This window comes from Quercus suber, unplaced genomic scaffold (genome assembly GCF_002906115.3).
Source record: "Quercus suber isolate HL8 unplaced genomic scaffold, Cork oak 2.0 scaffold_121, whole genome shotgun sequence".
Classification (NCBI taxonomy): Eukaryota; Viridiplantae; Streptophyta; class Magnoliopsida; order Fagales; family Fagaceae; genus Quercus; species Quercus suber.
This window is the reverse complement of record NW_027069586.1, coordinates 960,549-983,766: the sequence shown is the minus strand read 5'-3', so window position 1 is coordinate 983,766 and position 23,218 is coordinate 960,549. Positions and strand designations below refer to the sequence as shown.

The window sequence follows — 23,218 nt, the reverse complement described above, 5'->3', positions numbered from 1 at the left end:
ACACTTATCACAAGCAAATAGCAGCGATGAGGTTGAGGCATTAGCAGTTGCTAATGCCTCTGTCATTTGTAGCAGAGATAGCTATTTCTAAGGCTGTGTTGGAAGGTGATTCGTTAACAATAATAAAGGCGCTATCAACTGATCAAAGATCCTTATCTTCTTTTGGTCCATTGATAGATGATGCTAAGTTTAGTTCAGTTAATTTTGATCAACTGCGTTACTCTCATGTCAAGAGGGAATATAATTTTGCTAACCATAGTCTAGCTAAGTTTGCTAGTAATATTCCAAATTTTCAAGTGTGAATAGAAGATATTCTACCACAGCTTTCTTATGTAATTTAGGCTGATTTAACCAAATTTAGTTAATGAAATTTGAACGTTTTTCCCCCTAAAAAACAAATGTGAGTCTTAAGAAGTGTTTAGTAGAGTAATTTAAAATAAGATTTTTATAATTTTTTAAAATTTATATAAATAAAAAAATACATAAAAATATATGTAATATTATTTATAGAAGTGTTTAGTAGAGTAATTTAAAATAAGATTTTTATAATTTTTTAAAATTTATATAAATAAAAAAATATATAAAAATATATGTAATATTATTTAAAATATAAAAATGTGAGTCTGAAAAATCCACCCCTCTTTCCCTCATAAAACGTGAGTTCTCAATCAGCGTTGAAAATTGTGAGGTTGGTCTGGTGCCGTACCTTTTTAAAAAACCACCTCTCTCCTTCTCATAAAAGCTTGACTTTACGCACACATAACATAAGAAGAAAAAAAAACACAACACGCAACAACCGGAGAGAGAAACAGAGAGAGAGAAGTCATGGCAACCAACGTTAACGACGAAGAATACGACAGAGTGAAAGAAGTAAAGCAGTTCGACGAATCCAAGATCGGAGTTAAAGGCCTTGTCGACTCCGGCATAACCACCATCCCTCGTTTCTTCGTTCACCCACCCGATGTTCTGTCCCAACTCAAGCCCGGATCCAAAACCCGACCCGACCTCGTCATCCCCACAATCGACCTCTCTGGTGTTGACTCTCACCACAACCGCTCCCTTATCGTTGACCAAATCAGACAAGCCTGTTCATGTTTCGGGTTCTTCCAGATTATCAATCATGGTGTGCCCCTGGGAGTTCTGGACCGTACGATTGAATCAGTCAAAGGGTTCCACGAGGAACCAACGGAGATTAAGGCGCGGTTCTATACTAGAGGGATAGGAACAGGCGTATCTTACATTTCTAACGTGGATTTGTACAACTCCAAAGCTGCAAGTTGGAGGTACGAATACAGTCTTTCTTTCTTATTTTTTTTTTTACACTCGATATTATACTCTTCATGTACACTCTTTAAAATTGTGTTTCAATTGAAAGTCGTGTTTTGAATTAAGAATTAAGGCTTTGGCTTCCATCCAGTGACTAGTGTCACTGAACACATTAGATTGTGAACACGTTGTCGGGGAGATAAACACCTTGGGGAGTTTCCTTGAGTAGTTAATATAACATATAGAAACACACTTTAACCCAAAAGGCCTAAGCCCAATGTGTATGTGCTCAATTATGTTATATTAACTACTCATTCTTCTCATCTTTATTCAATGTGGGACTTCACTCACACGTGTAACCCAACACACGTATCTAGTATTGGATATGTATTTTAAATTAAGGATCCAACTTCTGTCTAGTAGCCAGTATCACTAGACACGTGTTCAAGACTAGATACGTATTTGTATCCTAACGGGTCTAGTGGCCAATAACCACTTGACAGAAACCTAACCCTTGAATTAGCCAGTATCACTAGACACGTGTTTAAGACTAGATACGTATTTGTATCCTAACGGGTCTAGTGGCCAATAACCACTTGACAGAAACCGAACCCTTGAATTAACTAAGATAAAATCATAATCATTAACATAATAAGAGATGCCATTAAAAAAAAAAAAAACGGTTTTAATAGGTAATTGTCAAATTGTTTTTCAATCCCATATACTAATAGGAATTAGGGACATTTCAAACAAATTTTATTACTCTCTCTGTGTCAAGTATTTTAAAATAACACAATTTTCTTGTATTTTATTTGTTTAACAAATAAGGCTGACTAATTTTTTGGAATATGTTAAAACATAGAACTCTATTGAAATTTTAGGGATGTTTTTCTTTGTGGGGGTCCGAGGGGCAACAAATTTTGCATTTCCAACGCTTGAGAAGAGTTTTGAATAATACGAATAAATAATCATATGATTTTGTCCAAGTTATATTCAATACATGCCCAAGTTAATTGTAAGTAATATGCGTTTTGACTTTAAATTTTTTCCTATGTATAATATTATAGAAATATATAATTTTCTTCTATTATATTGTTGCATTGCAACTTGCAACACGCAAAATAAATTGTTTAAATTGCATATTACATCCTATATATTATAGTTTATGCTTTAATGGAGTGGAACAACTTAAGCCTTACATTTTTAAAAGTAATAAATTAAATCTTATAATTTTAAAAGTAAAATAATTTAAACCTCATCAATTTAGAGGAGGTTGTAGTGACGACATAGAAGAGTTGAAAGGAGTAAGGTTGATAGACATTTCATGCTTGTTTCAGAATAGCTTATTTAGTTGAAATTGAAATTTTTTTTTTTCTTGAAAATACTATAGATAAAGGTAAAAGTTAACTAAAATAGTACAGTGAGACTTACAAATAATATAAAAAAATGTAATGAAACTTATAAATAGTAGTAAAAATAAGATAAATAGTAAAATAAGTTGACTTTTTAAGCTAATACCAAATGTAATCGAAGCCTTGATTTATCTTGAAAATGTTTTATATTTTAAAAAAGCATAAAGCATTTTCCATCATTTTGCGTTCAACATGGAAAACATTTTCATTGACTAATGTTATAAGTTCTAAAAAACATGAATAGTATGAAATATATTTTTTGAAAAATATATGATGCCTTTGAGAAACTTCATCTCGTAGTTAGAATTTTTGTAATTGTAATAAAATTCCAAAACTGTTATATTTGTACTACTAGGGACACCCTTCAGCTTAGAATGGGTCCCAAGATGGCAGATCATGATCAAATCCCTGAGATATGTAGAAATGAGGTGATTGAGTGGGACCGAGAGATCAAACGGCTAGGAGAGGTTTTATCAGGGCTGATGTGTGAAGGACTTGGAGTAGAGACATCGAGGTTGAAGGAAATGACATGTTTGGAAGGTAGAACAATGGTGGGTCACTACTACCCCAAGTGCCCACAACCTGATCTGACGGTTGGGCTTGCATATCATACGGATCCAGGGGTTTTGACTGTGGTGCAGCAAGACCATGTTGGTGGATTGCAGGTTAAGTATGGTGAGGATTGGGTGGATGTCAAACCTGTTCCTGGAGCTCTTGTTATAAACGTTGGAGATTTGCTTCAGGTAAACCAGTTTTATTCTTGTGAACAACATCAAACACTTCTTATTAGTGTGACTTAAATTGATTGGTTTATTTGTCTGCAGCTGGATGAAAGTAAAAATAATAATAATAATAATAACAACAACAAAGTTTTACAAAAGTTGTCTTCAAAAATGAGCTAGCCTATAAGCAAAAACACATATTGAACATTCTGTTTTGAGGTAAAAATAATTTCATTCAAATTAAACCTAAGTAAACGACTATTATTAAATAACTGCTCCAGTTTTTTAATTACTTTAATTCCATTTGTTTCAGATCATATCCAATGAAGCATACAAAAGTGCAGAGCATAGAGTCTTGGCCAACCCTTCCCATGAACCACGAGTCTCAATTGCGGTTTTCTTTAATCCAGGCAATAGGGATGACCTGTATGGTCCGCTGCCAGAGCTAATATCATCAGAGAAACCAGCTCTCTACAGGCAGTTCACCTTGACAGACTTCATGACAAGGTTCTTCAAAAAAGAGTTGGATGGCAAATCTTTATCAAATTACTATAAGCTGTAAACATAGACAGCAAACAATATGAACGTCAATACCGTGTAAAAGATGCTAATGAGCTCTTTATGGTAAATTTAATGTTAATTAAAAACTCATTGCTTACAAGCCAATAAATAAAGTCCCACTTCAAAGTTTCACAAATTGCAACGTCTAGATAGAAGGAGAGCTCAATAATGTTTCGTATTTTCTTCTTGTTTCTATTAAGGAAAAAGTTTACAGAAACATAATTTTTGAAGCAAACAGAGCGTAAGGAGCCCTTGAGGGGGAAGGAAAATCCAACATTCTCGGAAATCCGTAAGACCTAACTTCATCAAGTTCTGGCCTTGTCCTTACGGTGCTTTTGCTCCTCTCTAGCATCTCCGACTTCCATTTTTCTCTCCTCTGTGCATTTTGAGACAAATCACTCTTCCCCCCTGCAATGGGGAAATTTACAAATCCAGAATCCTCATTCCATGAGCTTGAGCCATCATAAACTCCACTATTATCCTCCACAAATCTCCACATATTTGAACCTCTATCTTGATGTCTATTTTGTCCAACAGATAGTTGATCATTAATCTCAGTCTTAACTTTGACAAAACTCATGCCACTCTTGTTATGGTAACCCCCTGTATCATGTGGAGGTTGAGCAGAAGCGTCTGAAGTATTCAATGCTTTTGGTCATCTGTAGTCACATTTCAAGCACATCATGTTTTTTCTGTAGTTGATATGGTTACACCTATACAATAACAGAAGCCTTACCAAATTTAGAACAACTTTTAAGGGTATCATTGAGTTCAAAGAATGAAGGAGAGATTGAATTAGGAAGAGATCTTACGAGTCACATTCCCACTCCCCCATATTAAGTTGCCGCTTTGGAGGTTTCTCTTTGCATTGCAAACATCTTGTATTCTTTGCAAAATTTAAGAAATTGCACCTGTCAAGATTCCAAGTCTCAGTTAGACGCAGAACCATAACTAGTACAAAGTTAAATGATCTGAAAAGGCAATTACTTGTCACATATCCAATCCCCCTTCTTTAATGGAAGATGATCTTGATCCTCATGTAGTTGCCTTAGTCTTTCTTGGAATAAACCATCACAGCGCAAGCACTTAATATTTTTGGCAAAATTAAGGAAGTCACATCTACAAATGAAAAATAAGAGGAAAGGCTAACATATTGTGACAAAAGCACAGCAAGATTCAGTATTTTAAATACGTAAAGACTTGCAGTAGAATTACTTGGGACAAAGCCAGTCCCCTCGCTTCATTGGCACGTTTATGTGGCCTTTTCCGGGCAGACTGGAGCAGCCTCATGCTGACGCAACCCTTTTTAAGGGCGTGGCCTTGGGGAGATTGGAGTCAAGTTCCTTTGTGCTATACTCTACCATTTCTTTCAGCAGCCTTCTCACTGATGCTTTAACCAATTTGCTTAAACATAGCTTGTTATCCACCATACCAGTGATCGGATCAAGCCCATATATTAACAAGAAACGCATGACATCCATGGTGCGTCCACCTTCATCTTGACGTGCCTTCACATATGCCCTCTCACAGTCTCCCCTTAAATTGCAGAAGCTGCAAACCTACTAAAATTTCTCATTAATATTAATGCAAAAAGTGCCTACTGGGCTCTATTATAGAAAGTTAAGTTGGACTAAAATATTTTGATTAAGAAAATATTATGAGTTTTATCAAGTAACACTATATTGATTTTATCCAGGTAATCTTTCTTTTTCTTTTGAAAAAAAAAATTTGTAAGCAGTTAGTTACATATGCACCTTTGAGTCTTGAACTTATGACCTCATCCTCCTTCTTAGAGGTAATTTGAGGTAGAGTTCATTGGCTTATCAAGTTAATCAACTTAGAGGTAAATATTGGGAAAATCCAGGACATACATTTCCTTCATCAATGCCAACATGTGCTCTCAGACACTTCCCTGAGTTAATAACTTTCCTGTCTATGCTTGGACATCCGGACTCTGCAATGACCTTGATATCTTTCCTTGACAAGAACCTGACAGCAAAAGGCATTTAGTATGTATTAAAATTTCATTAGGGTGCAAATCACTAAATGAGCATCCCACCTACAAACAGCAGAGATATTTATAGTTCATTGTTACATTCTAGTTTTTTGGTGTAACTGACTGGTTATAAATCAATACAGTACTGACTACTGGGTTAACAAGAAACATGTTTATAAATGAGTGTAACCAAAATGAAAGTGTTAAGATGAATAAGTGGAAATCCAAGTAAAGATAGGAGAAAAAATGAAGAAAATTGTTTAAAGACAGAAGTGGCTATTATTAACGAAAAGATATGGGAGATCACTCAATATGGACTGGTCATGTACAAGGAAAGTAATTAAAGCATTAGAGAGGAAGAGTTGTTTGATTCAAGTCAAGAGAACAAAAAGTAAAGGAGGCCTAAAATAACATAGTTAGAAGTAGTAAAAAATGGACATGATATTAAGGAAGTAACATAGACTATGAGTTTGGATATGATAGAATGACAGAGAAGAATACATGTGGTTGACTATGATTAGTCTATTAAGGGTCCATAGTCCACTCCAAAGTTTTGCTTAAGGCTTTTCTTGTTGCTGTTGTTGTAACTAGTTATAAATCAATGTTTTGGATATGGCTAATAGAAGGTCATTAGCCATGTGAGAATCTAAAAGGGATTAAAAGCATCAGAACTTTCCATAAGGAGGTAAAATCTCCTATACACATGGCTAAGCAAGATAGAGTTGATTTTCCAGACAAGACACCCCTACCTAAGTTAAAATTAGTAGGTATAGGGCTTCAATAATAGTATCTTCTCTTTGGAAAAAGTTTTGTTCCAAACATGTTTCAAGCTATCTTTTAAAACTCATTACATGGAAAATTATAAAACTATCCGCGTGTATTATTTAAGCAAGTCACATGACTCATTAATAAAGTAATCCGACTAAAACAACACATGAATGACTTCTTCAATTGCCATATAGTAGGTTGGAGCAAAAAACATCCAAACATGTTTGGGGCCAAACTTTTTTTTCGTCCTTATACAACGGAAAGTAAACAAGTCTTTTGCTTTTAGTTGTTTTTTTCTTTTTTTGGATAAATAATCTCTTCCTTTTTATAACATAGGAACCATATAAAAGGTCTGAGATACCATGTCCTTCTGTACATAACATTAAAGACTATTAACCAGAGCAGCTCAGACACTAGGGACTATGAAAACAGGAAACTTGCCCTTGGTCCAGCAAGTGCAATTACCTGTTTTTCCTGAAAAAAGTTTTCCTGCTCTTTCATCGGGTTAAAAATTAAAGCAAATGGATTTGAAAAAAAAAAAGGCAACGATGACCTCTCTAAAACTCAAAACTCTCAAAATCAACCTGCAAAGTCGTGGTATTTGTTCTCTCAATAGTAAAGATGCATTGCCATAAGTTATTACAGTATTATCCACATCACAAGTGCTAGCAAGCATAACATAATATACCATGTGCTTCATACGGCTCCAAAATCAAACAGGTTGCGTGCACACTTAAACCCAGACAAAAACCAGTCATACATTTTTCTCATTCCAAAACTTTAAACCGAACATACTTCAAAACCAAACCTTTAAACCCCAACAATCATAGAAAAACACAAATCCAAACGAAACAAATTAACAAATCGCAATTTAATCAAATTCTTCCACTTAATTAAATCCCTTATTACCTTATAAGATCAAACCGTCCGGATATAGTTGGATCCCTTGGGACCCATTTCGCCGATTCGAAATGGGTTTCCGTTGCTTTCAAAGTAACCCCTCTTCAACAAGCATTCCATCAAGTCCACCCACTCAGGCCACGGGTACGATATCTGAACCGTCGCTCTCTCAGATCGAAGATAACTTCAGGTTCAGTAGCTGATTGGGTTATTTGGTTTATGGGTTTCGAAGATTGGAGCTCTTCAACTTCGTTCATAATGAAATCTAGCTTGGATTTTGGACTGTGTGAAGAAGGAGGGGGCTGGGTGTGAAAATTTGAGCGTTTTTTAAGAGGTTTCTGAATGTAGGGAAGACATTTCCATGGCTGGTTCGGAAGAGCTTATGCATTTGGATAATATTCTGTTCTGAGACTTGTAAAATATTTGGCGGGAAAATGAGGATCCAACCGTTAGTTTCGTTTGGACTATGTTTCGAACTTCGAAGGTTTGGCTTGCGACAGCTAAAAATAGTAAAAAGAAGAATAAAGAACAGGGTGTGTGTGTGTGTGAAAGGGTCAATTTTTCACTCAAAATGACCCTAAGTCCTTGGCTAAGTCTTAGCCCAACACCACACATACAACAATAACACTTAGAATATATTATATAGGGATGTTTAAATACACAATACACACAATATTTATCGGGAATCCACCCTCAACATTTATTACTTAATCTCAAGTACAAAGAAAACCCTTTTACAAGCCTAGAGAATTACACATAATTTTTAAAAGCCAAATACACTTTGATGTTGACACCCCTAACGACCTTAGGGTTAAATACACAAAATTAATTGCTATGGCAGTTACTGCCTAGTAACTCCCTGGGTCTTAGACAATCTGCCACTTGTGTTCTAACTTAGGACACCCTCAACTGATGATGTCTTGGCTTGCTCTCCACGTTTCCAACCTCTACATAGTAGGCCTAATCATCAGGAAAGTTATGAACTGCTTAGTAATTGCTTGGTAACTGCCACTACACATGCTATACATGCACAACCCATGTCTCAGCAGACCATGGAGCCTTTGCCCATCCTCTAGCGGCCCACACAACATGTTCCCATACAACATGTTCCCACATGTTTTGGAAAGGCTTGGCCCTTGTTCAATGCCTCCCATCAGCACTACAGCCCACACATCATGCCACATACAGCACATAAAGTAACTGCCATTAGCCCATTAGCACTTGTTCATGCATTCAACCAGCCCTCAATAGCCCATTGTTTTGCACACAGCTTCCAATCATCACAGTAGCCCAATCCGGCCTTGCACTCAAGCCACCGAGCCCACACACAAGGAACCAACAACTAAACCACTAATGCCATGCACCACCACATAGGGTCAACACCATCTGTTGTTGCCCATCATCACAACTATCTCGATCTACCCATCATGGCCCTCCTCTGCCATGGCCTTAGGGCAGGATGTGGAGGCACCTTAGGGCATCATGTGGAGCAAGGTGCCTCCACATCCTGCCCCTCATCACTACTCATCAATCCAACTCGAGTACGGAGACTAGGCAGGTCCCCCTTAAAAGAGCCCGTAGGAGTATCACTAGTCAGGCATAAGGAGCCATGAGTGTGTTGAGAAAACATAAAGCCAAGTGATTGACCCAATGTTGCCTAAGCACCCTCATTCCTCATGCCATCATCAGCAGCACATAATGCTCCTAACAGTGTGTGTATGAGAGTGTAAAGTGTAAACTTTGATGGGAGTGTGTTTGGAAACAAGAGTGATTCCGAACTCGGATTACATATCCTTTATTTGTACTTTTATTCTTTGCTTTGTTCCCCCATGCCTCACAAACGGGCAGAGTCAATAGGTCAAAGTGGGTTCATGCCAAAAACAACTGATCGGTTTATAGGACTATTCGTATTTTTTCACATGTCAAAATAAAAGAACAAAAAATATTAAATACATAAAAAAAAAAAGTATTCAAAAATAAAAATTAAGTAAAACATAAATTCTTAAATTTATACAATTTAAAGTTTATTAATGTTATCATCACCATAAAATATAGGAGAATTGCTATTAAGTGCACAAAAATGATGTTGTTGTTGTTGTTGTTGTTGGTTTTTTTTTTTTTTTTTTTTTTTTTTTTTTTTTTTTTTTTTTAAATTATGAAAAAGTAGAACAGTAAGTACCCATAGCTATGGTAGCATTCTTGAGCGATAACACGCACATTCCTCTGACTCTCACCCTCTTAGGTACCGACTTTGTTTGGCTTGGAGACGATGAAAGAGATGTCAGTTCACTTGTAGCATACAAGAGTAACAATGGCAAAGATCTTGTTAGTTTCATTGAAGAAATTTGAGATTTAGATCAATGTTTTAAGCCTTTTATCACACCAAATGATATAGAGATGTTGTTTCAATATAAGCTACATGATGATTTCAAAATCTATGTTCTAAGCTCACTTTCTCTAAATTTAGTCACCCCATGGTCAATCTATAAAGAAAAATTTCTTGCGGCTGCTATTTGATTCAATGTCATTGCCTTTGGATGGTTAATCTATCATGTTATGTTACTTTTACATGTTTTTATAATTAATTTTGAGTGATTTGCTAATTTACTGGTTTGTTTTTTTTATTAGTTAAAAAATTAAAAACATGTCGAGTCATGGGTCCAATAGATTACCCAAGGAAAAATGGGTCAGGTATAAGTCTTCTCGTTTTTACTCCAAGTAAAAAATTTGGGTTCAGGTTGAGTTACATAAGTTTAAGCCCAATTTTTCCAATTCTACATAGATTGTTGACTATTATATTTGTGTTGGACTCTCTCTCTCTCTCTCTCTCTCTCTCTCTCTCTCTCTCTCTCTCTCATATATATATATATATATATTGGATGAGCCATTCAAAAACTATCCTTGAGGATTGTGTTAATGATAAGTTTTACAAAAAATATACAGTTTATTCCATATGCACAAAGAGTAATACTACAAACACAAACTATTTTACAATATTTTACAAAATGTTGATGTGACCAACTTATTATTGGTTTTCATTTAGATCATTAATATCACTTTTTCATTTAATAATAATTACTCACCACATCAACAATTTGAAAGTTTTTTTTTTTTTTGTAAAATAGTTTGTTTCTCTAGCTTTATTCATGCACAAATGTCACTTAACGCCATTTGAAAAGTTCTATGCTCATTCTTTTTTTTTTTCTTTTTTTCTTTTTTTTCATCTTTGGTTGCTATTTATCTAGCATTGAGTACCCAAATACTCTTTTGTGCATATAATTTTTATATTGCAATCATTGTGAGACAAATGCTACCAAAACAAAATGTTGAAAGGAAGTAGAGGAATTAGAGAAATAGGAACATTCAAACAATGTTAACTATTGTTTGCACTTAGGGAGTGTGGTGAGCCTTTTTTGCAACTCTAGGATGGACTGTCTCCTGCCACGTTACGGCCCAATGGATCTAGGGTAGGAGAGTTAGGATTGGCTTAACTACAACACACCCTAAGCCAGCTTGTGCATAAGCTAGAACCCCATTTGCTCTAACCTTGGACATGTGCCCACGATAGAGAATGTTGTTACAAAAAAGTTATGGCATATAGGTGTAATATGACAAAAATAAGAAGAATATGCTTATTTTCAGCCAAAAAAAAAAAAAAACTAAATCATTTTCTTAGTAAAGGAGGAAAAAATACAATGATATAAATGCGGCAGAAATGAGTTAATAATAGCAATTAAAAGAAAAAGAAATAATATTAACGCTTGAACAATGAAAGGAAGAAAGATAAGTCTGCTGTGCTTGATTTTTGTGAGAGACCTCGACAAAATCGTCCCTCAAAAAAGAGATTTGGGTACCTTTTAGGGCACCTCTCTTTTTGGGTAAATGGTATGGAGTTGCCACTTATTTTTTTATACAAAAAATAAGAAAAAGTAAATATATACAAATATATGACTGAATTATTCTCTTCATTGATTGAATTAAAGAAATCACATATCTTGAAAAAACTTTAAAATTACATAGTTTTGGGTCCTAGTTACAATCTACCAAAAATACATGGCCTTTTGTCCTAGTTACATTCTACCCAAAAATAAACAAAGACAAGGCTAGATCTACTTAGCTAAAGACCTAAATCCAGAGGCTAGGTTACGGAATGAGAAGGTGTTAGACATCCATTCCGCCTAGACAGAATCTGGTCTTCTAGACTCTTGTAACCAATGTACTATGTTATGCATGTCATGAATGATATGTTGAACATGTGAAATAAAAATTAAATCACACAAATGTATTTATGAATGGAATCTCTTCTTTTGTTTAAGAAAATTCAGATCTGTTTTGGTGATTAAGAAAATTGATTTTGGTTTGTCAAAATACCAAATCGGTTTTGTGGGATGTAGAAAAAAGTGGTTTTTGATGATAAAAATTAAGATATGTTTTTATTACATAAAATAAAGTCTTTTAATTTGAAAAACATCAGATCTATTTTTGAAGAACTAAAAAAAAAAGGTTTTTTGATAATAGAAAAACCAGATCTATATTTTGTATGTTTTAAAAGAATGAAAAAGATTTTTTTTAAGAAGAGAGTTTCACTCATAATATGAATTTATGCAATCATGAATTAAAACAAATACAAACATAGTAATACATGATCTCTTTCTTTATTTCAAAAATTTGCATGTATTAAAAAAAAAAAAAAGATTTGTATCTTAAGAATGATATAAATCAGTTTTGATTTGAGAAAAATTCAGATCTGCATCTCATAAAAATGCCAATCCGTTTTTGTTTGAAGAAAAACTCAGATCTAAGAAAGATGCAGATCTATTTTGTTTGAAGAAAAACTCAGATCTATATCTAAGAAAGATGCAGATCCATTCTATTTGAAGAAAAATTTAGATATGCATCTAAGAAAGATGCAGATCCGTTTTATTTGAAGAAGAATAGTTGACTACATGCAGATCTTTAAAATTAAGAAACAAATTATATCAAAAATAAAGAAATCAAGAACATGTTTTTATAAACCAGATTATGAATATTTGAAACAATTAAACATACATCATCATGATAAGAAAAGCATAAAAATAAAAGGGTGTAGAAAACAACCTCTTGCATGAGCACTCTTCTACTTGAGAGGATGTTTTAGGGTTCAAAGAAACTTAATCAGTTATTCTTGAAACCTAAAAATCCTAGCTTCTACAGAAAATCAGAGAGGAGATCAAAAAATATGAGTTGTTTGGGAGCCCAAAACATGTGCCTTTTAGAGCATAAAAAAAGGTGTTGAATTATGAGGTTCAGTCTCTATTTATAGAGGTCAGAAAACTCTAAAAAATAGGCACGGACAATTAGAGTTTTGAATCCGGACGCATCCTTTTGCGAAAAGGTTGAAAAGGGTGTGTCTTATTATCACCCAAAGGCTGTTGGGCCAAAGCCCATAAAAGTGCCGAATTGGCCCTATGGCTCTGAACACTCTCTTGTGTTCAGGTGTCGTTTAGACTCCTCTTCTAGGGTTTTTTGGCCGATCCTTGTACCTAGACGCGTTTTCATCCTACGTCCATGATTTTTTTTTTTTTAATCTCTTTTCAAGATAATTCAGGCTATTTAAGAATAATTATCTTGAAGATAAATACCCAAAAATAAATCTAAAGCAAGTTTAGATTATCCACAATTTTATTGTTATTCAATCATCTCTTTTATTCCCATGCATGCATCCCTATTTTAAACACTAATTATCAACCAATCACAAAATTATTTAATCAATTCTAATTGTTTAACCAATTAGAATTAATTTAAACTAATCATGTGTGGTCGACTCTAGCTAGACATAATGCATGTTGACCTTGCAAACTTGATCATGCGATATCTTTTGATCTGATGGTCCGATTTGAAAATTGAAAACATCGTTGCAACTGTTAGAATCTCAATATCATTTTTATGATATACAATGAATGAATTGATGCATGTAATGCAAAGAGAAGTTGATGTATGTAATGCAATTATGATTTTTAGGGTACATGGATTGATTATTCAAGTCATTCCCCTTGATTAAATCATGGGTGCAAAATTAGATGTCTACAATTTTTCAACAGAGCCAAGTCTAGAAAGGGAACCATTGTTCAATGTGAGCAATCTCATAGGGAAGTCCTGCCACAAAAATTTCCATTTTGAGAGAATAGGCCTAGATGGCTTATCCTCGAATTCCTTAATCCTCACTAGAGTGCAAGCTGTTAGAGGGAGAGAAGGGAATAACCTATTAGTCAATGCCCATTGTAACACTCTTCCTCACTCTCTGTTTTTCCTTTTTTGATTCATTTTTCCTTTCTAAGTCTCCTGTTTTCTCTCTTATTTTTCACTCATTTTCTTACTTGTTTTTCTCTTGTTTTATTTCTTCTGTTTTCCTTCCCCCTTCTTCTGTTCTCCTCCCCCCATTGTCCCTATTGTGCATAGCTAAGGCCCTTTTTATATTGCCTACCGTGACGAGTTTTTATTGTTTAAGCCCTTAACTGCTTTTTTCCTGATATAGGTGTCATTCCCAGACCACCTACTTGTCTGTCGGCTGCCTAGCCATCCCCACTTACCTGTGTTGGTCGTGCCACCTTTCATATCCAGAAAAAAGAGTTTTATTTTGTTTTCTTGCTCTCCGTGGCATTCCCATCTAGATAAGTGTGGACTTTCTCTCTTACTAACCCTTATGGCATGCACCTAGTTATTCCAGCTCATCTTTCCCTATTTTAGGTGGTATGTCATCCTAGCAGGACATTTCCCAAAAGACCTTGAGCGGCAACCCCAGAATAGGCTTCCCCTTTTTTCCCACTGCCAAACCGTACCCTTTCTTACCTTTGACCCATGGCCCATCACTCCTGTATTGGCTGGGTACAAGTGGGTGGTGCCTAAGCCTTATGCGTGCTCCACTTTCATGTGAGTCTAGGGCTTGTCTGCCATTCATACATTTGCCATGGCCTGAGGGCTTATCTGGTCTTTGTTGCTCGTTCTGCAACTCATTCTTAACCTCTTGTGGCATGGATGAGTTATTGGGTTTTTGTTCTTTGTATCTTGCTTTCTCCCTCGGCTAGGTTTTGCTTGGGTATGGGCCTTTCCTTCTTCAATCTAGCCATTGTCTTCTTTGTGGGTTGGCTGACACCTTTGCCACGTCACCCTATTGTTTCTACCATGTTATCATTTGAGTTGTGCTTGTTAGGCCTACTATACACATTCCTTCTGCTTAGTTCCAATAGCCCAGTACTATCGTTGGGCTTGTACTCATGTTGTTTTGGGCTTTCTTGGCCCATTTCATCCCTTTGGGGCTTCCTTGGCCCATTTTATTCATTTGGGTATCCTCAGCCCATTTCATTTCATCGGGTATCCTCGACCCATTCCAATCCTTCATTTCCATGGGCTTTTGCTAAGTCTTTTGGGCTTCCTTGGCCCAAATTACTATATCCTTTACTTTCGAGGTTTATAGGCTTTTTCACCAACCCTATTTACTTCGTTCCTTCCTTTGGGCTCATTCGGCCCATTTTTGCTTGCTTTCCCTTTCTCATAATGCCTATGAGTTTACTACTTCTTTTTTCGTGCTCTTTTGGGCCCGCTTGCTTTCTTTAATGCCTTTTTACTATTTTATAGGCCTATGGACCATTATTCCTGCCATTTGGGCTTAATGGTTTTCTTCTCAATTTGCTAATTCTTCTTCTTTATTTCCTCCTATATTATTAGGCTTCTTCCTATTATTGGACCTCTTTGCTAAAGTGGGCATCAACATTTAGCCCCTGAGCATATGAAGTGCTCTTGTGGTTCATATGCGAATGAAAAGTTTCTTCTCCTTCTCTCTCTCTCTCTCTCTCTCTCTCTCTCTCTCTCTCTCTCTCTCTCTCTCTCTCTTGAACGGTAAGCCCTGCTTCATTTTCTTTTGAATTTGGTCGACACTTCTTGGTTGGAAGGAGGGTTGACGAAGAGTGGCTGATATAGGTTTTAGGCACAGCGTTACAACACGTCGGTGTGTTAAAGGCCATTGTTTCATTGCATTGCCTATCCAACTACAAGGATTTGTTAACCTCCCCATTTGTTTACCGATGATGCATTGCTACCCATACTTTCTTCCTTCCTGCAGTGAGATCACTGTAACCTTGGAAGACGTGGCAAATCAACTGTTGTTGCCCATTCTTGGTGACGTGGACCAAGTGCTATAGAACTATCTCCGAGAAGGAGGCTATAGAGCGAATTGAAGAAAGGTGAGTGGCAATGTGAAGTTGTCATATTGGTTGGCTTTCTCTAAGCTTCAGACACAATCTGCTATGCGACTTCGTTGCATTCTGGCTTGTAAGTTCATTTTCGGTTCTCACCCCTAATTATGCTTAAAGCCTTATATTTCCTATTGCCATAAAGATTTTTGCCAGGGTGAGTTTCCATGGCCCTATGTTCCATGTCATTATATGCTGCTAATATCTTGCAGAGTGATGAGAAGCAGGCGGGTTCCTGCCACATAGTCACCATTTCCGCCTCAGTATCATCTTGCAAGCATCTATTATGGGATCGTTATGCTAGGCATTTGACAAAGTGCAAGTCCATCCGCTTTGCCAAGGAAAGTATCATTCGTGTCTGAAGGTTATTATTGATTTTGTGATTGCTTCATTATCTTACTTTCTATTGCTTACGCTGGATTAGGTTGAAGCCATTTGGGCATCCTGCTTTGAGTTCTTTGATAAAGGAGTTGGTTTTTGTTGGAGAGTATATAAGAATCTGCCACATACACATGTGCTGATTCAATCTGGGCCTTTTACTGATACTACTGGACCACCACCTCGTTAATTGACTTTAACGAGATAGGGATCACATACTGGTAGTCACAAATGCAGGGTGCTAACAGAGTAGGAGGTAGTTTGGGTTAGATCAGACATCCTGATGATTTTTGCCATCATGGAGTCTGCTACTTCTGTTCAGCCATTCCTTCGACTTAGGCCTTTGAGTTTTGAAGCAAGCGCTTTACAACGTCACCATTCCGGGTTCATAGAGGGAGGGTATTTGCACAGTTGCGCATGCAATGGTATGGTTGTGATGATTTCATTTGGCAAGAATTATTGGCAGCTGTGGGTTTTCTCTTAATCTTTCTATTGGTCTCTATGCTACCATTCTACCAACCCTCGGTACTTCTTCCCACCAAGTCTATGGTGCGCTATGCTAGAAGATAGAGTCGATCTGCTATATTTGAGTGCCAGGAAAATGAGAAGGGATGGTACTTGTATGCTAGTAATACCCCACAGGTTGGAGAAGAAAATGAAGTGGTGAACCTTCTCGTGCCGCGAAGAAGGTTCGATGTCTCGATCTGCTAAGCCTAAGCCTGCCAAGAAAGGTGATGACTCCTCTGAGACTGTTCTAATATTGTTCTTATGAGGGTAGCCTTCCTCCTATAAGTAATATAGTCTTGGAGGTTCTCCTCCACCCCATCGACTCGTACCCATTCTAGTAGGCACCCCACTACAGCCGTCTAGGTCCGCTATTCCACAGCCATCTTTGATGCTCCCTCCTCTAGTAGACTTGAGGCCGCAAGAGGAAGACGTCTCCACCTCCTTCGTTGCCACCATCAGAAGAGAGTATGTATCTCCTAATTTTGCTTCTTCTTATTTTTTCTTATTCATAAGCCTTCTTGCGGCTAATCCCATATGCATGCTTACTTATTTCCTTCTTTTTATTTTTGTTTTGTTTTGTTGTTTGTTTTTGTTTTTTATTTTTTTTTTTTTTTTTTTTTTTTTTTTTTTGTTTTTTTTTTTGTTTTGTTGTTTTTTGTTTTTTTTTTGTTTTTTGCAGTCTAAGCATAAGGAGGATACTTCTGCCACCCACCCCATCTTGCCTAACGAGCCTGAGTTAGAGGTTATATCCCTTCCTTTTGCATGCATTCCCGATGTCACGTGTCACCACGTGCTCCTTTTTTGTTCCTAACTTCTTTTCTTCTTTTTTTTTTTTTTCTTTTTTTCAAGCCGACCTTGAGCCCCTTTCTATTTATCACCCTACGAGTGAGTCTCTGCTGCCATGGGTACACCTATGGAGGGTTTCTTTGACGGGCAGATATTATGGCTGAGGCCATGGCCTCTACTCCTCTGTTGCACAGAGAGCTCCTACCAAGGCTCCAATCCTCCACCCAAGCTTAGTCCTATTGAGAAGAGTGCCCAGATCAAGAGGTTTGTGAGTTCACTCCTATTCTTGTCGAGGCTCCTACTTCTTAGAAAGGAGTCACTCCTACAAATGCATCTCAGACTGGGGCGCCTCTCTTGCCACTCCTGCTGTTGCTAGTGATCCCTTCGCTACCTTCTCTCAAGCCATAAAGGATGGCTCTTTCTTGGTGGTTACTCCCTCCTCTATTCCTAGCTCTTCCATCTGTGGGTCTGATGCAAATTTATCTTCTGATGAGGATCCGAGGAGGTTCTTGAGGATGATGAGGATGAGCCCATTACAAGAAGAGGATTCTTATTTTGACGAGGATGATGGTGGTGAGCACGAGACTGAGGCCATGGGTATGTGTCTCTTGCCCTTGTTAAACCTTCTCTTCCGTCCTATCCTTTTTGTTGTCATCTTTTTCTTTTTTCTTTTTTCCTTTCTTTCTTTTTATTTAAAATTATATATATATATATATATATATAAATATAAATATATATATATATATATAACTTCCTGATGCAATCTTTGATCATTCTGCATGTTCATTCCTTTAGCCACATATATTCCTAAGGAGCCCGAGGCTACAACAGACATCATAATGCCTATAGCCCCGACTTCTACCACACTTGCAACCCTCATTTCTGCGAGTTTTAGTACTTTCTTCCTTCCTTTTCTTTCTCCCATATCTTCCTTAGTCTTTATTACAAATTTGTTCCTTCATTTTTGTTCGTCCTTTACACTATATTCATGTTCCTTCCCAGGTTTGATTGCTGTTGAGGTGCTTTCGTCTTCTCGATTTGAGGTGGTAACAGTTTTGCCACAATTAGGGATGAAAAATTTTCCCCGCCCTTCCTCGCTTGCCCTGCATGGATTTTCCCTGCCCCGCAAAGGTGGTGGGGTAGGGATGGGGCAAGATTTTAGCCCCACACCACAGGCAGCGGGGATGGGTTTAAACTTTTTAGACCCACCCCGCCCCACTCCACCCCATCCCCGCCCTGCCCCACATATAAGGGTTAAATTGTAAATTTTTCATAACCTAAAACCCTACTATTTAAACAAAAATATGATCAACTTATTTTATTCTACCTAACATGGCTCTCTACCTCTTTTTTCTCTCTAGCAAAGTTGGAAATAAGGTATCAAGTTTAACGTTTTCTTTTGTCTTTACTCTTTATTAGAGACAAATTTATATACTATTGAATTATTGATTTCATTCTTGCGTCTTTCTCAACTTAGATTTCATCATGAACATAATAGAATTTTTTTTTTTATGAGGTACGAGTTTGAGACTCTAAATGTTTGTTTTTGTGTCATTGTGTNTCTTGCTGTGAACTGTTGTGTCCTCAAATTTCCAAGTTTAGCAGTTATTCTAAAACACAACTTCCACTTCATTAGTACCATGCCCCAGCCCCACCCCGCCCTACGTTGCTAAGGGTCATAATTGTAAATTTTTCATACCCTAAAATCCTACTATTTAATCAAACATATCAATATTAGCTTATTTTATTTTACCCAATGTAGTTCTCTACCTTTATTTGGTTATGTGTTATACTATGATTTTTTTATTATTATTATTTTATGATTTTCTTGTTAAACACTTAGATATATTATTCAATTTTTTTCTAAAAATTGATTGGATTTGATAGGATAAATTTAGTTGTAATTTCAAGTATATTTTTATTAATGAAATAGGTTTCATTAAAAAAATTGTACTAATTGTAGGGCAAATTAACAAAAAGTAAAGTTTTACGGGGTGGAACGGGGCTTCGCGAGGTCCCAAGGGGTGGGGATGGGGTGAAAAAGTTTTCCCCGTCATGTAGGGTGGGGCGGGGATAAGGCAAGACAAAACCATGAGGAGCGGGGACGAAGACCCCATCCTTCAACCCCGCCCCGCACCATTGCCCCTTAGCCACAGTCCCTGATCCAATGAATGAGGCTACTACTTTTTTCATCCGGTTTGACTAGCCCGAGACCAATGACCTAGATCTTGTGGATTTCTAAGGTGCTAGGCCCCCTTATGTTGATTTCCATAGCTTTTGAGTCATTAAGGAGTGCGTTTCTCGTTTGGAGGCAGTATACACTAGCCATGGAGATTTCATACAGGGGTTTCCTTTTGGCTAATTCACGAGGGAGCACTTCCTCAAGCTATTGGGGAGCGTGATGAACGATATTAAGCATAATTTCATTAACATCATGTCTGCTGAGAGGATTCTGTAGTTGATGGCCACAGTTTAGTGGTTAATCAAGGTTGGCTTTGCAGTGGAGTTCCTGCTAGATCACCTGCAAGAGATTGCTCGGGTCTTCTTTACGAAGAAGGTTCAGCCTATTATGGATGCCATAGATGCTCATATTAAGGCTTTGAAGAAGGAGGTGGTAGACCTGGAGGCATGTCGTGAGCGTCTCCTTTTTGGTGTTGCTAGCCCTAGCCGCTTTGGAGATCAAACCCTTATCTCAGGCTTTTGATGAGATTTGTTACATCATGTAGTTTCTTGTTTACTTCCCCCATGTCTATTTTCTTTCCCTTTTCATTCTACCTAGTACACTTCCTTATTTCTCTAGTACTTATTTGATAAGTCTAACTTCACTTATATATTTTGGGTTTGTAATCTATTATGATACATTTGTTACTATATCTGTTATGGTTATTACTATGATTATGATACAATATGTTTTTGCTATTACTCCATGGTTTTCATTACTTTTTACAAGTGAAAACATTATACAATACTTTACTTTTTGTGGCATCATCCTTTTAAGGTGATCACATGGAAGAAGATCCATGGTTTTCATTACTTTTACAAGTGAAAACATTATACAATACTTTTCTTGTGCATCATCCTTGTAAGTGATCACATGGAGAGAAAAAATAACAAAGAAAACAAGAAGTTCTTAGCATAAATCGCTTTAACCATTTGCCATTAATGGGTCCATTAGATCTTTTCCATCATCTGGCCAAGCGATAATACCTACTTGCATGAGCTTCCTTATCACAAAGGGTCCTCCCATTTGAAAAATTTAGATGGTTAGCCAACCCACCTGATTGTGATCCTTTTTCAATACGAGCTCCTTCTACAACACCCCCTTGGTCGTCCTACCATAAGCTTCAGTCATTTTTTGCTGTATCTGCGACTGCATTCTTGGGCTTCTTCCCTCTTTTCATTCAATCCTCTAGGTCTTTGCATCTTTCTCCACTAAAGACTTTCTCTCCTTTTCTTTCTTTCATGCCTACAGGACCTTAAAGAGGACGCCATCACTTCAGTAGGCTCATCACTTCTGTTCTGTAGACTAAGGAAAAGAGGGGAAAACCCTATGGCAGACTTGGTGAGCTTCAGAGGCCCAAAAGGGCGTCTGGCAGATGCATTGCCCATCCCCCAACATATTCTTGATTCATCTTGCTAATGATCTGATGAAAGTCTTGTTTGTTGCCTCTACCTGCCTGTTCCTTGGGGAATAGGGTCACGACGTGGTGTTTAATTTATGATGGTGTTTGATTGGTAGAACTCTAGCATCTTTCTTATCTTACTGTTGAAAAAAGGCGTGCCATTGTCACTGATGATTTTGTGAGGCACTCTGAACCTAACAATTATGTTTTCTTTGATAAAATTGCCCTGCCNTGGTTTTTCTCTTTTTTTTTTTTTTTCACTCATTTCTTACTTGTTTTTTTTCTTGTTTTTATCTCTCTTGTTTTCCTTCCTCCTTCTGTTCTCTTCCCCCCATTGTCCCTACTGTGCACAGCTAAGGCCCTTTTTATATTGCCTGTCGTGACGAGTTTTTACTATTTTACCCCTTAACTGCTTTTGTCCTAGTATAGGTGTCCTTTCCAGATCACCCATTGGTCTGTCGGCTGCCCAACCATCACCACTTACCTGTGCTGGCCGTGCCACATTCCATACCCAGACAAAAGAGTTTTATTTTGTTTTCTTGCTCCCCATGGCATTCCCATCCGGATAAGGGTGGGCATTCTCTCTTATTAACCCCTATGGCATGCATCTAGTGATTCCAACTCATATTTCCCTATTTTAGGTAGTATGTTATCCTAGCAGGATATTTCTCCCAAAAGAGCTTGAGTAGGAACCATAGAATAGGCTTCCACTTTCTTTCCACTACTAGACCGTACCTTCTCTTACCTCTAACCTATGGCCCACCACTCTTGTATTGGTTGGGTACAAGTGGGTGGTGCCTAAGCCTTATGCGTGCTCTACTTCCATGTGAGTCCAGGGCTTGTCTGCCATTCATGCATTTGCCATGGCTTGGGGGTTTGTCTAGTCTTTGCTACCCATTCTGCCACTCATTTTTAACCTCTTGTGGCGTGGATAAGTTACTGGGTCTTCATTCTTTGTATCTTGCTTTCTCCCTGGGCTAGGTTTTGCTTGGGCATGGGCCTTTCCTTCTTCAATCCAACCCTTGTCTTCTTTGTGGGTCGTCTGACACCTTTGCCTTATCGCCCTGTTGTTTCTGCCATGTTATCATTTGACTTATGCTTGCTGGGCCTCTTTTGGGCCTACTGTACACATTCCTTCTGCTTAGTTCCAATAGCTCAGTACTATCACTGGGCTTATACTCATGTTGTTTTGGGCTTCCTTGGCACATTTCATCCATTTGGGGTTTCCTTAACCCATTTTATTCCTTTGGACATTCTCAACCCGTTTCATTTCCTCGGGCATCCCCAGCCCATTCCAATCCTTCATTCACATGGGCTTTTGTTAAGTCTTTTGGGCTTCCTCGGCCCAAATTACCATATCTTTTACTTTCGGGGTTTATATGCTTTTCCACTAACCCCATTTACTTAGTTCCTTCCTTTGGGCTCCTTCGGCCCATTTTTGCTTGCTTTCCATTTCTCATAATGCCTATAGGTTTACTACTTCTTTCTTCAGGCTTCTTTAGGCCCGTTTGCTTTCTTTGAGGCCCTTTAACTATTTTATAGGTCTATGGACCATTATTTATGCCATTCGGGCTTGATGGTTTTCCTCTCAATTTGGTAATTCTTCTTCTTTATTCCCTCCCATATTGTTGGGGTTCTTTCTATTATTGGGCCTCCTTGTCAAAGTGGGCATCAACAAGGAGCAAATTGGATTTTTCGGAAAAGTCTTCGTAGGATATGATATTAGCCAATGGTGGTTTTTATATTTTACCCAATTATTTATCGAATGAAATTTCACAAAGTATTCGAAATCATATAACAAACACTACATGTAGCGTTGCTTACAAACTTGAAAACAAACCTTCTACATTACACATGGCTTTGCAAATCAAATACACTTTTGTATGTGGGTATTTATTTTTTAGTAACATAGGAAATTACTATTTAAGGTTTGGTCAGACCAAATTTTGGCACTAGGGCAGGCCATGAGTGTTCCAAATGTAGATGAGAAAATAATTCTACTTATCATGTCCAAGGCCGATTAGAGTGGTAGACCTTAAACTCTCCAAAGGTTGAATCAAAGACTAGTAAA

The 23,218-nt window shown here is 37.3% G+C and overlaps 1 protein-coding gene and 1 pseudogene across 1 annotated transcript; one reads left to right on the top strand and one right to left on the bottom strand.

The window, feature by feature from the left end:
• The first annotated feature begins 715 nt into the window (after positions 1 to 715).
• LOC112022631 (1-aminocyclopropane-1-carboxylate oxidase homolog 4) lies at positions 716 to 4,097 on the top strand. The gene is made up of 3 exons (XM_024055251.2): positions 716 to 1,283; positions 3,034 to 3,421; positions 3,714 to 4,097. The coding sequence occupies exons 1-3, from the start codon at positions 826 to 828 to the stop codon at positions 3,960 to 3,962; spliced, it is 1,095 nt and encodes a 364-aa protein (XP_023911019.1). The 5' UTR covers positions 716 to 825; the 3' UTR covers positions 3,963 to 4,097.
• A 16-nt stretch (positions 4,098 to 4,113) lies between these two features.
• Positions 4,114 to 14,637, bottom strand: LOC112022612 (uncharacterized; annotated as a pseudogene).
• Between the last annotated feature and the right edge of the window lie 8,581 nt (positions 14,638 to 23,218).

Coding starts and splice junctions, on each gene's coding strand:
- LOC112022631 (XM_024055251.2), top strand. CDS start 826: ATGGCAACCAACGTTAACGACGAAGAATACGACAGAGTGAAAGAAGTA. Junction 1,284..3,033: donor TCCAAAGCTGCAAGTTGGAG/GTACGAATACAG, acceptor TTGTACTACTAG/GGACACCCTTCAGCTTAGAA. Junction 3,422..3,713: donor ACGTTGGAGATTTGCTTCAG/GTAAACCAGTTT, acceptor CATTTGTTTCAG/ATCATATCCAATGAAGCATA.